The sequence below is a fragment of the Octopus sinensis genome, linkage group LG11 (genome assembly GCF_006345805.1).
Source record: "Octopus sinensis linkage group LG11, ASM634580v1, whole genome shotgun sequence".
NCBI lineage: Eukaryota > Metazoa > Mollusca > Cephalopoda > Octopoda > Octopodidae > Octopus > Octopus sinensis.
In genome coordinates, this window is record NC_043007.1 from 17,781,139 (window position 1) to 17,794,959 (window position 13,821).

A 13,821-nucleotide genomic window follows, 5' to 3' on the forward strand; every position below is an offset into this window, starting at 1 on the left:
ACAGAAACGGGAGTCTTGCTGGAGAGGAGATACATGGCTACTTCAGTTGGAAAAGAGAAAGGAGAGAGAGAGAGAGATGGTAGTGAAGATGTGTTAGGCATCTTCTCAAGTTACCCGAAGGTTAATGTAAGTGGTACAGAGGCTAGGACAGGGTGGGTGGGTAGGTAAGTTTATTTTAATTTGTGTGTAAACTGTAAAGACTACAAATTGAGTGGAAGACGTTGACTTCACACATTTCTTTGATCTTCAAACAAGATTTGAGCTGAGAGTTTTATGATTATATTTTTGACAGGATACCGGCAAGTGGCTTATAATACAGATATTGTGTTTGAGGAAGACAGCAGCCAGTCTCAAGTTGATTCCCAGGTAGATTCCCAGGTGAAATTTTAACCATTCTTAATCTAACCTCACCTATTTGTACTAACTTGTATAAGTTATATAGTAGATGCCAACTATCTAGTCTTTTGGTTTTAAGGTATCTTCAGCTGTTTTAACCCATTGAATTTTTGCCTTCAGCCCTTTTTCCCCCTTTAAGCACCTATGTATATCAAATATTAAGAATTCCTCTTCCTCTGGTAAGATTCTCATTTGGTAATCCCAGCCATTGATCAGTTTTCTCTCAGGACAATTTAACTTTATGGGATTTTCTCTCCCTTGATTTAGTACAGAAACTAAAATAATTTGGCATATTGAAGTATAAATATTTAAAATTTAATAGTTTTGGTGTGGAATAAAATTTAAGGAAATGTTCAAAGTTCTTGACAAGAGAGAATAGCTATTAGAATGACTGTAATTTTCAGCTTTGTTAACCGTTATTGTGTGATGCTGCTAATAACAGTTTATAGCTTTTGTTACCAAAAATAAAAACAGGGTTTTATTTTTGTTATAAGTGCATTTTAAATAAAATATAGATGGCGACATTTATATTTATTAATTTTATTTTAGCTTCTGGGTACCCTTTCTAAGATTAACCTGTCCCCTTATTGGAGCTGGTGTGTGGTAGTATTACAGATCTTTGTAGTAGAAATCAAAGCTGAATGGATATTTAATAATTTGTAAAACTTTATTAACCTGGATCCTGGTGGAAAAATTGAGTAAATCAGTCTGTAGTTGCCATTGAAACTGGAAATGCACATGGCTATGCGTTTTTGAAAGGAAATTTGATTTTTTTTACATATAAATGTTGCATTCAGAATAGTCAGTCAGTTTGGTGATGGGAAATAATTATTAAAACATACATACATAAGCAACAATTTGAATTTTTTTTTCTGTCAATAAGCACAACAAACTTGCTAACTGAAAGTGAACTACAAATGCCCTGCACTACAAGAAACTGTGGTATCATTTATGCATATCTGTCTACTGTAGTGATCTGGTATTTCTACATAGCAGCAGTAATGTAGCTTTGAAGGAGTTGGCTCTATCCCCTAATATCTAACACCACTAATACTCACTTTGTGTGTGTGTGTGTATGTTATATAATTTACAAGGGAACAAAAAAATTATGCAATGAAGTTCATATTGTAATTTCTTGTTCCCTTGTCATTTATATAATCTCTTAATACACTTTTTACTCAACTGACACTTTTCTCTGAAACACACGTAGTGCATTAGGTTATTAATATCACTATGCCTAAGCTATATATATATGTCACCATGATAGATCGTTAGCCACTACACACATTTTTTTTCCTCTCCTTGTTTTCTCTGTGTCCCTTGCTGTAGAAGAGCATAGGCTCGAAACGTAAAAGACTTTTTCTATTCCTGAGCATTATATTAATACATCTGTTTGTTTTCTACACCACCTGTCTTCGTCTTTTGTTTTTTTCGTAAACTCTCCCTATATATATATATATATATATATATATATATATATTATATATATATATATATATATATATATATATATATATATATATAAAATCTCTTGTTCTCCTTTACAAATTATACAAATTTTTTATTAGTTTGTACAATGTCTTGATACATATGAAGTGGGTGCTGAAAGGCTCATGGCTTTGAGTAAAAGAAAATATAGGAGGATCAGTTAATTATTTTATTCAACATATTCCCCCACTCAGATTCACACACTTGTTGCAGTGGTCCTTCAGTTTTCCTAAGAACTTAGAAAGTTCTGCTTTCATTCAGGTCTTTCACAATATCCTTAAAACCAGGAACTTTTCAACACCTCTTCGTGTGTGTGTATATATATAATTTTGAAAAGTTTTATGATAAATGTATGCAAGTAAATGTTTCATAAATTATTTTGTTGTATATATCACCCCTTATTGTCTACAACACTGCTTGCTAATCCATCCATCAATCCATATTTATTTACCTGTCTAACTATTTCACCATGGTAAATATGTCCTCAATGAGCTACCAGAGTGCCTATTCCCCACGTCATGTCTCTTCATCCATCTTCTATATTGTTCAATTTTCAGGATATTAACTTTTTTTTTTTAATTTCATGACACTAATTTTTCATTTTATATTCCCATCCTCCACATTTTACTTTAACTGACTCTAGTGCCACCTAATAACAACAATATTATTGATAAACCAGAGATGTTTTAAATTAGGAACCTGCACACATTTTGCTAATGATTTAATTAATTAGTATATCATAAACAGTCACAATTAACAGTAGCACAACTGGCTTTCTCTATCATATAGTCTTTGCTCTATGTCAGTATGGATGTTCAAAATTTATACTTCACTAGTAATATTTTGTTGTCTTTGGGTCAGACAATTTTATAAGTCTGTTGTTGTCCCTTGCTATATGATAGGAACCATGTTGTTTGTTTTAAATAATAATGTGCTATTGACAAACAAAACCATATTTTTAATCAATTTAATTAAAATAGGCATAAGCACAGCTGTCTGCTTCTTAGCCATGTAGTTTCAAGTTCAGTCTCAGCGTATGGCATTCGGTTTGGTATCTTCTGCTATAGCCTTGTGCCAACCAAAGTCTCCTGAGTGAATTTGGTTAGCAGAAACTGAAAGAAGTCCATTGTACATATATGCTTGTATACTTATTTTTTTTCATTTGTGCTTCTCCAAGAACCACTGAGCTACAAGCAGTAATATCAGCATATCCTCTGTAGACATATTGTCTAGTGGCTTTGTCCTCTTGAAGACATCTAGAATAAGAAACCTCTTATTTAAAAAAAGCACCTGAACAATGCCTCAATGAAAAGTATGGACAAATGGATGTTAATTGAGTGAATGAATGTTATGATGATGATAATGACTTACAAGGACAATTGCTTGTTGAATAAGTAAATTATAAATTTTTGTTATAATTAGAGGTACTGAGTATAATTTTTTTTTAGTTACATATAATTTTCAGTTCTTTGTTTCAAAATGATATAAATTGAAACAGTTTGGTGTTACTTCTAGTAATTGGTGGGTGTTATATTACATACGTACATATAGACAGACAGGCATAAGAAGGAAATTTCAAATAACATTCTGGTGGGGTTTTTTGTCTGTAAAAGGTGTTTTTTTTTTAAAAATTAATTATCAATGTATAAACATTCCTAATTCTTAATGACTCACATACTTATTACTCAGAATTTCATATGCATGAAAACGTTTGTAATCAATCAGATGTTTGCATTAAGTGAAGAGCCTTGGCTATGTTTGGCTTCAACTGCAGTTCTCTCTTTGCTACTGATAGGCCATGTAATAAAAGTAGTTGAAGACTATCAATATATATATATATATATGTGTGTGTGTGTATAGACATTACTTCTGCATTGAGTGTTGTTTCTTTTTATTGATGTGTATATGTGTGCATGTATGTATGTATGTATTGTGTAGTTTGTTTATATCAAAGGATACACACATATGAACATAGGTACATACATATATATATATATATATATATATATATATATATTATATATATATATATTATATATATATAAAGTTATAAATTTTCTTTGGTACTTATAAATGTAGATGCATTAAGCTATAAACTATGGATTTGCACAAAAACTCAAAATGCTAGGATTTTCTAAGAGCAAAAGAAACCGATATGCACCCCTAAATTTATTTTATCAGCATCGCAGTGAAAATTTGTACAACATTCCAAAAATTCTCCATTTCAAATTCTTTAAATGAATACAGGCACACATTTGGTTGTGTGCATCTACAAAAAAAAATATGTCAAAAGTAATGATGCACACACACACACACATGGGTACAAACACTGAAGTACTAAAGAGATATTATTCACACACAATGTAAGTGCAGGTGTATACATCTACATATATACACACACACTAACTCAACCACACACTTACAAGCTGAGGGAAGTGTCTCAACTCAAAAGTCTTGTTGCTTTGTTAGCGACTTGCTTGAACTCCATGAAGAACTTAAATAAATCTTCACACACACACACACACACACACCATCATGTTCAAGTTAAACCCTGCACATTTTTTCTCCCTCTCCATTTTCTTCCACTCATCCCTTTCTGTTGAAAAATCTAGGGGCCTGGAATGTCAAAGACTTTTCCATTCTTCCCAAGCATTAAACTAATACACCTGCTTGTTGTTCTTTCACTTGTCTTCGTCTTTTGTTTTCTGTAAATTTGAAATCCCTCCCCCCACAAGATCTTAGACTGATAGGTTTTCATGTAACTCATAAATGGATATGTCTTGGAGGATATTACATTGATACAGAGTTTGCACGTGTGTTTCTGAGGCTGTATGTGGTATCCCAAGTGTATTTATTAGATCATGTTAAAAATATCCAATTAATTTAGTTAATAATGATTAATCAATTAATGATATATACATGTTAAAATAGTTCAGAATGGTTCTCTAGTACATAATTCTTCGTACTATACATGCACCTTTGATGAGTTGTAGTAGACCTGAGCACTATATACAATAATTTCATTATTATTATTTTTATAGTAATTCGGGGTTATGTGGGCTAAAATTTTAAATTTTTTGATGGTTTTCTTTTAGCATTATTATGAGGAGTAAATAAGGTCAGTTTCAGTTCTGAGACAGGGTGGTGCATTGTGTTCTTGAGCAAAACACTTCACCTCACATTGCTCTGCAATCAGTTTGGCCTCTGACATGTGGCACACCAAATGCCTGTTCAAGCAATGTCAATTTGATGGAGGGAGTGTGCAAATGTACAGTACATGCATTTTATCACTCATCATCATCACCATCGTTTAATATCCGCTTTCAATGCAAGCATGGGTTGGATGATTTGACTGAGGACTGGCGAACCAGATGGCTGCACCAGGCTCCAATCTGATCTGGCAGAGTTTCTACAGCTGGATACCCTTCCTAATGCCAACCACTCTGAGAGTGTAGTGGGTGCTTTTATGTACCACTGGCACGAGGGCCAGTCAGATGGTACTGGCAACGGCTATGCTCAAATGGTGTTTTTTACATGCTACCTGCACAGGAGCCAGTCCAGTGGCACTGGCAATGACCTCACTCGAATATTTTTTCATGTGCCACCGGCACAAGTGCCAGTAAGGTGATGCTGGTAACGATCACACTCAAATGGTGTTTTTTAAGTACCACCGGCACGGAAGCCAGTTAGCTGCTCTGGCAACGATCATGCTCAGATGGTGCTCTTAGTGCTCCACTAGCACAGATGCCAGTCATCGAATTTGATTTTGATAAACAAATTATTTGTGCAGGTTGTTCTGCAAAAAAATTGCAGAACCGTCTTTTTCTGACGCCGACCACCACCATCATCATCATCATTATAAACATACACAGACAAACTCACACACATTACATACATACATGCATATTTATATATATAAATACACACATATACGCACACACAAAATTAGCAATTATATGTAGATGAAAACCAAATCTTGCGTTGTGATTTATTTTTCTTGCTCTCTTGTATTCTTTGGTGCTGGTTGATAAAATAACATTGCTTGTTTTGATTTGTGGAGTGAATGCTTCAACTGACTCAAATCTTTGTAATAATTGCCTGACTGCTGGATTGACACCAACTGATTTGAGAACCCGGCCACACTTGTCTCCCTTGTTTGTGAGGTGTTTTACCTTTGTTTTGCACAGTTGCTTGCTCCCCAACCCAAGGCTACATGCTCTGCTTCCTCCTCCTCCTACTATGCTGCTGCCGCTGCCACCACTGCTGCCTTATCAAGTGTCAGGGTAAGTTCACTGCAGCATCAGATCTTAAAGCAGTGAGTTAAGAGTTATTATTGTATGTTGCATCCGTTTTTCTTTCATGCTATAGACATTATGATCTGTTGGCTTTTTCTTGTTTTGTTGGCCGCTTATTAACCATTTTCAGTTGAACCATCAGCATCGGCTTACATGAAATTTTTCCTGTGGTGGCCATGGGTTGGATTGGTCTTGTCACTCATCATCTAACGCGTGCGCACACACATACATACAAAAATCAGTAGATGTGTTCTACACTGTGGGCTGGGTGCATTTTATCATGCCACTGTCACCAGGGTGGTTGTGCCATGCAGGAGGGCTAAAGATTTCCCTCTACCCTATATCAGATTTTATTTAGTGTTGCTGACCATCCTGGGTGGGTAGTCTCCAACGAATCTCGCCAAGTCCACACTTTACTCTTAACTTCTTTGTTTGTTTGTTTTTTTGTTTTTTTTTGCTGAGTTTCTAAGGCAGGGGTACCCGACATTTTACCAAATACGTGTTTATTTTATCACCTGCGCCAGAGGTATTGTCTCATGCAGGAGGGTTACAAAGTGTCCTTCTACCCAACTCCCACACCATCCTCTTTGTATCAACTCTTGTTAGAAGTGTATTGCCTTCCTAGATGAGAAACCTAGAATGTGGGTTGTAGACCCTATGCCTTGTCAGTAGGTTCCATTTTTTTTTTTACTGGGTTTTATGGTTCGATACCCTTCCTCTCACCAACCATTTTCTGGAGTATACTGCATGCATTTTATCATGCCATCAATACTGGAGGAACTAACCTGTACTATTTTTTTTTTCTCTAACCCTTTATCTCTCTCTCTCTCTCTCTCTCTTTCATTTTTGTGTTTATTAAGTTGTTGCATTAGTCGTTTTGTAGATTAGTATTTTTATCAGTGTTTCAGGCTTGTTAAAGGTAACAGTAACTTTGTTTTTTTTTCCAAAATTCTTTTGTAGTTAACTTATTTCACTTTCAATGTTTGTTGTTTAAAAAGAAAAGTGATGGGGTGCGGATGTTTATTTGATGCAACAATTAACTTAGTAACTTTCCAATGCTGTTATATTGTGGTAAGACAGGAATGTAATTAAAATGTTTAGTCCTCTGCAATATTAGTTGATAAGTTGTTCCACTGCAAAATTGGCTGAGGTTGAAGTAGAAAACAGGTGAGTTGAGGAAAACTTAGTATTTGTATACTGTTACAAGACTTCAAGCAGTTTTTATGAAAGTCTTATGCCATTTACATTGATCTAAACTTTAGTTCTATTGATAGGATTTTTCAGATGGATATGTTTGGTCATGAAGTAGATTTTGATTGATAAATTTGGAACATCAGTAAGAGTCAGTACCGTAATTCTACTCTGTCTTATGGCATTGATGTTATGACTACCAAAAAGTATGTGTCTTTAACAGTGAGTGGGGTGAACAAAGTAGATATTTTTTAATGTGATATTGAGTTCACATTAAAGGCTTTTGTTTAAGGCTTTAAACAAAATTTTTAAGGCTTTTGAATTCACCCCACTTATAGTATCAAAACTTGCAGTAGGATACAGATCTTGTCATTTGTACATATGCAAATTGGGATGTAATTTTAGCCTCGTAAGTTCTGGGATTGGTTGCAGCTTTGTAAGTCAACCTGTTGCAATGAAAAAATATATTTATCATTGAATATAGTTTTTATCATTAAACAACCTCAAACTAATTGTGGAAGCAATGGAAGGGGACCAGTTTTCTATTTTGCATTCAGCCTCAGACTGGGAGATGAAAATGGGTCTGAGGGGCAGACTTGTCGTCGCAGAGAAGATAGTGGCAACATCCATCTGACCAGACATGTTCCTGCTTTCCAGGAATACAAAAGCATTTATCGTGGTTGAACCCACAGTGCCCTGGGAAGACAGTATTGATATTTCCCACCAGCTAAAGAGATTGAAATATCAGAATGTAGTCAACAAAGCCCCTGTCAAGAGCTGGTAAGCTGCCTCGTTCACCATTGAAGTTGCCTGTTTTGGCTTTCCAGATAAATCAGTGCACTGTCTCCTGCAGAAAATAGGTCTGGAACCCAGACAACAAAGAAAGCCATCAAGGAAATAGGCATGGCAGCTGAAACTAGCTCAAGATGGCTATTAAGAGACTGCAAGTGGAACCCTTCCATAGGTGAAAACTAACTCATTCCTTGCAGACCCACTCAGGTGAAGCATACAGGCTAAGGAGCCAAACACTTCTGACTCTGAGATACCTGCTGATGTTACAAAAGGGTTTACAGCATTGCAAGTTTTTCTCTTCAAAACCAGTCAAATTTTATGCTGATGGAATATTTAAATTGCCTGATAGATGGGCAAAGATCATTAATAATAAAGGAAATTATTTCATTGAATAAAATTTATTGAAAGGTCAGTTATTTATATCCCTTGTCGCATATTAAAAATGCTCAGAACTTTCCGGACAACCTAATCGAAACATCATTGTATCCTGTAGACATAGTAGATTTAACAGGTTGACATAAAAGACTACTTCCAAATTTCTCTTGGTTTATCAGTGTCTAATGTTGAGTTGTTTGTCATATTCATACCAAACTGACTAAATCATCAACTGACCAACCAAAAGTCTGTCGATTAGCAGTAGTCTACTTTATTTTGCTACCTATAGTATTAATATTGTGTCTTTTATCAACTAATATTTAAACATAAAGAATAGATTTCCTGTTTAACATTTACTTAAATTAATGAACTTGGCAACTCTGTTTAATCTCTGACTGAACCAATTCTGAAATATTACTAATATATATATAGACTATAATATCCTCACCTTACTAACTGCGATTGTTGCATTAAAGGCCATTGTAAGCTGCTTGTTTTATAGAAAGGCTTGCTTTTTTTAAAAGATTTTTACTAAAACATTTTTTGCTTTGTGTCATCTGTGCTGCTACTATCATTTTCATAATTTGATGATTTTTTTGCATATATATATACATATATTTACTTTTCTTGTTACTTAATCACGAGAGCTTGGCAGAAATAGTAGTGTTACTAAAGTCAAAATTATCTATTTATGCATATCAGCCCTACATAAATTGTCTTGCTGTATTTCTTGCTAATTTGCATGTCTGATGATTATGCAAATTTTTACTCTCCATTATGCTTTTGTGTGTGAGAGAATGAATGAGAGAGTACCAGAGTGTGTGAATGTGTCAATTTAGAATAGTTATCAATAGTTATCAATTATTATCTACTTGAGGTACTGTTAATTTTAAATTCTTCTAACATGATTTTTTTTTTTCTTTAAATTTTGTTTCTCTCAGAACAATTCTATCATTAGCATTGATGACCACACAGATTGTGCTGATATTGAAGATGATGATGATGAAGATTTTAAACCCGTGGTAACCTTGCTTTAATCATGTCATAAAACCAGTTTATAGTATCACATTCAACTTGAGGTTTTCCATATTTTTTCCCTTGAGTGAATAGATCTGTTATTTCATTCACATAAATTGTTACAGCAGTTGTTTTTGTAACCAAATGTCTTTAATTACTGTATTTGCCAGTGTGTAAGACACACATTTGCATAAAGCATGTATTTTATGAGTATATTTTGTGTGAAAACAAATCTAGCATGTTTCATCATAGACTTATTGACAGATATTTCAAAGTAGTTTTGTAGAGGGAAAAATATATGATTCTGTGCCATTCTAAATCTGATATTTTGTCATTGATTGTTAATTCTGATTGCAGAAAACTATTGAATCCAAATCCATGACCTCTGGTGGAACAAACGACTCAAACAGCGAGAAAGAGGGCGACAACTTAAGCTTTGATGAAGTAGATGAAATCGATAGTGCCAGTGACAACAGTGATGTGATTTATATGCCGAATCACAGTGACTTGGAGTCTCCTGAGAACATACCCAGGTGAGAAAATAACTTTTATATTGCTTCCAGGAAAGTTTCAAGAGAATTTTGTGAAATCCATTTGTAATTTTTTTGAATTATCTCCCCTTTTCTTTTGGGCTTGCAAGATTTTTTGTTTTCTTTCTGACAAAGAGCGAAATTTAAATTAAGATTTTATTAGATATGACATGGTCTGCATCACCCCTTAAATTCTATGGCTAAATTAATGAATTTAGGTAGATAAGGTATTTCAGTTATTCCCCCCATACTTTATTATTTCTTTTTATATCTTTTTACATCATCATCATCATTTAACGTCTGCTTTCCATGCTAGCATGGGTTGAACAAATCACCAGCCCTCAGTCATTCGTCCAACCCACGCTAGCATGGAAAGCGGATGTTAAATGATGATGATGATGATCTCTGCATCCTTTCCTGTCTGTGACTCTTTTAGTGTTAATGTTTCTGCCATTTTATGTTTCATCCTATGTACTGTGCATGCACCTTTGGTTATTATAGCTGTCGGTCTGTTTTTGACTTATCGTTGCTTTCCGTCCCCTCTTTCACTCTCTTCTGACAAATTGTATTGTATCTGAGCACTGAATTTAATAAGATTATTATCAAGAGATCAGTGCGTGATGTCAAAGTGATGCTGGGGTACAAATATGCCAAGCCCAATACAGTAATCCCTCGACTATCGTAGGTGTTATGTGCCAAAACCTCCCACACAAATGATTAAAATCTAAAAAGATATAAGTAGTTATCGGCCGCAGAAACCTGTGATATACTGAGGAGTCCACGATATAAATTTACATTTATTAGCCAGGAAAATCCGCGATGTACTGAGTGCGTGATCAGTCAACTGCGATTACCTATCTGATAAGGGTAAACCAGGCACACGCATCACAACCTCCTATTTAGATAAACAATGCATGACCTTGCAGGTGGAGGCCCAGTTAGAATTTTTTTCTGATTGAGTAGACCGCCCTGCTGAAAAGGTCCCTGATTCACGGTTATTTAAGGAAGATGAACGAAACACCCTTGTTTCCAGAGGTGAATTGTTTAAACTCATAGAATTCCTCTCAACACATAGCTATAATACTCCCACACTACTCCTGTTCATGATCAGATCCACATATCGTCAAACATTAAGAGACGTGCTCAACTGGTTAAAGTCAAACAACTGACAAATAAGAGAAAACATGTACATGTTAACACTGTCAAGACAAATAATGAACATGTTAATACTTCCAATTATTTAAGATCAAAAATCACGGGAGTCACTGCCAGGTACTGTCTCAGGGTATAGATTATATCATTATTATTATTGGTGATGCATGGCCTAGTGATTAGGGTGCTGCACTCACAATTGAAAGATCATGGTTTCAATTCCTGGACTGGGTGGTGCATTGTGTTCTTGAGCAAAAACTTCATCTCACATTGCTCTGCAATCACTTTGACACCTGGTGTGTGTGAGTGAGGGAATGATAATAATGATTATTACAAAGTAGCATAGCATTACCTTTAATTCCTATATATATATATATATATATATATTGTCGTTGTTTAACGTCCGCTTTCCATGGTGGCATGGATTGGATGGTTTGACTGAGGGCTGGTGAGCCAGAAAGCTGCACCAGGTTCAATCTGATCTGCCAAAGTTTCTACAGCTGGACGCCCTTCCTAACGCCAACAATTCTGACAGTGGGTGCTTTTACATGCCGCTGGCACGAGGGCCAGTCAAGCAGTGCTGGCATTGGCCATGCTCAAATGGTGCTTTTTATGCTCCACCTGCACAAGAGCCAGTCTGGCAGCATTGGCAATGACCACACTCGAATGGTGTTCTTTACATGCTACCAGCACAGGAGCCAGCCAGGCGACGCTGGCAACGATCACACTTGAATGGTGCTTTTGACATCCCAAAGGCACGGATGCCAATCAGGCAGTACTGTCATCGGCCATATATATATATATGTATATGTGTAGGTCTATTTGAAGCTATATATATATATATATATATATAGCTTCAAATAGACCTACACATGTTTTACTGCAATGATTAGTAACCGTTACAATTGCAACCCTACTATAATACCAGTGCAGTTTCTCCAGGGTCTTCACTTTAATATTCTTATATCTGAGCATGATTGTTGCCAGAGTGGCTAACTGGCTTCTGCACTGGTGGCACATGAAAGGCACCATTTGAGCGTGATCGTAACCAGCGTCACCTTACTGTCACTTGTGCAGGTGGCACGAGAAAAAAACATTCGAATGAGGTCATTGCTAGTACTGCCCGACTGGCCCCCGTGCCGGTGGTACATAAAAGCACTCTCGGAGTGGTTGGCGTTAGGAAGGGCATCCAGCTGTAGAAACTATGCCAGATCAAGATTGGAGCCTGGCACAGCCATCTGGGTCGCCAGTCCTCAGTCAAATCGTCCAACCCATGCTAGCATGGAAAGCGGACGTTAAACGATGATGATGATATTTGTGTGTGTGTTGTGCTTGTCCCCCCACAACCATTGACAACTGGTGTTGATTTGTCTACGTTTTTGTAACTTAGCAGTTCAGTGAAATAGATCTGATAGAATAAGTACCAGACTTTAAAAAATAAGTACATCAACTAAAACTCTTTTAGCATGGCCACAGTCCAATGACAAACAAGTATCAGAGAAAAGATTGTCCAAATGTATACTGGAACTTTGGAACATTGCGAATTATTTCCCTTTGATAAGCATGCATAAGAAATGTCTGTTTAGCTGATCATCAGTGAGTGGGCGTTGAACTGTAATCTCTCTCACACACACACACACACACACACACACACACACACACACACACACACACACACACTCTGAGTCATGCTTTTGTCTTTTCATTGTATTCTATTCCTTAGTCAAAGTATAAACAAAATCTGTTATGCTATTTATTTTCTCAGACAACTTCAATAGTTGTTTTTAGGCGAAGGTGTGACTGTGTGGTAAGTAGCTTGCTTACCAACCACATGGTTTCGGGTTCAGTCCCACTGCGTGGCACCTTGGGCAAGTGTCTTCTACTATAGCCTCGGGCTGAGCAAAGCCTTGTGAGTGGATTTGGTAGATGGAAACTGAAAGAAGCCCATCGTATATAATATGTATATATGTGTCTGTGTTTGTCCCCCACCCCCCACATCACTTGACAACTGCTGCTGGTGCGTTTACGTCTCTGTAACTTAGCGGTTCGGTAAACGAGACCGATAGAATAAGTACTAGGCTTTCAAAGAATAAATCCTTGGGGACGATTTTCTCGACTAAAGGCACTGCTCCAGCATGGCCACAATCCATGTAAAAGATGAAAGACAAAAGATAAGATTAATTGTGTAAGCAGTGAATACAATTTTTAGAGTATTGGGGTACAGAGTGCTCAAATCTATATATTCTGAAGTTGCTGCTGCTACTACTACTAGATGAAATTAGCACACTGAATGTGTTTTTCTAAAGAACAATTGAACTTGTTTGTTATGGTGGGTAGTAAGGATGGTAGGGTTGGTAGGTGGGTTTGGTCAGTACACTGTGTAAGTATAATGTAGCATTGCAGGTGAAGGTTGGACGAAAGCCAAAGAAAGAGCAAAAGGTGTTAATATTTTATGATGTGTAGGGTTGGAATGGTGGGTTTATGGATTACAATACATTTATTAACCTGATTTTTCATTTTTATTATCGACACCATTTATCTAAGTTACCATACCAGTCTTTTAATTTATGCATTTATCAAACATT

The 13,821-nt window shown here is 36.0% G+C and overlaps 1 protein-coding gene across 1 annotated transcript in view; it reads left to right on the plus strand.

Moving 5' to 3' along the window:
- LOC115217254 (WD repeat-containing protein 62) overlaps positions 1-13,821 on the plus strand; it is a 227,795-nt gene that overhangs the window by 169,626 nt on the left and 44,348 nt on the right. Inside the window, 4 exon segments of the mRNA XM_036507131.1 lie at positions 293-378; positions 6,072-6,167; positions 9,479-9,559; positions 9,912-10,087. Coding sequence (XP_036363024.1) covers positions 293-378; positions 6,072-6,167; positions 9,479-9,559; positions 9,912-10,087 — 439 coding nt within the window.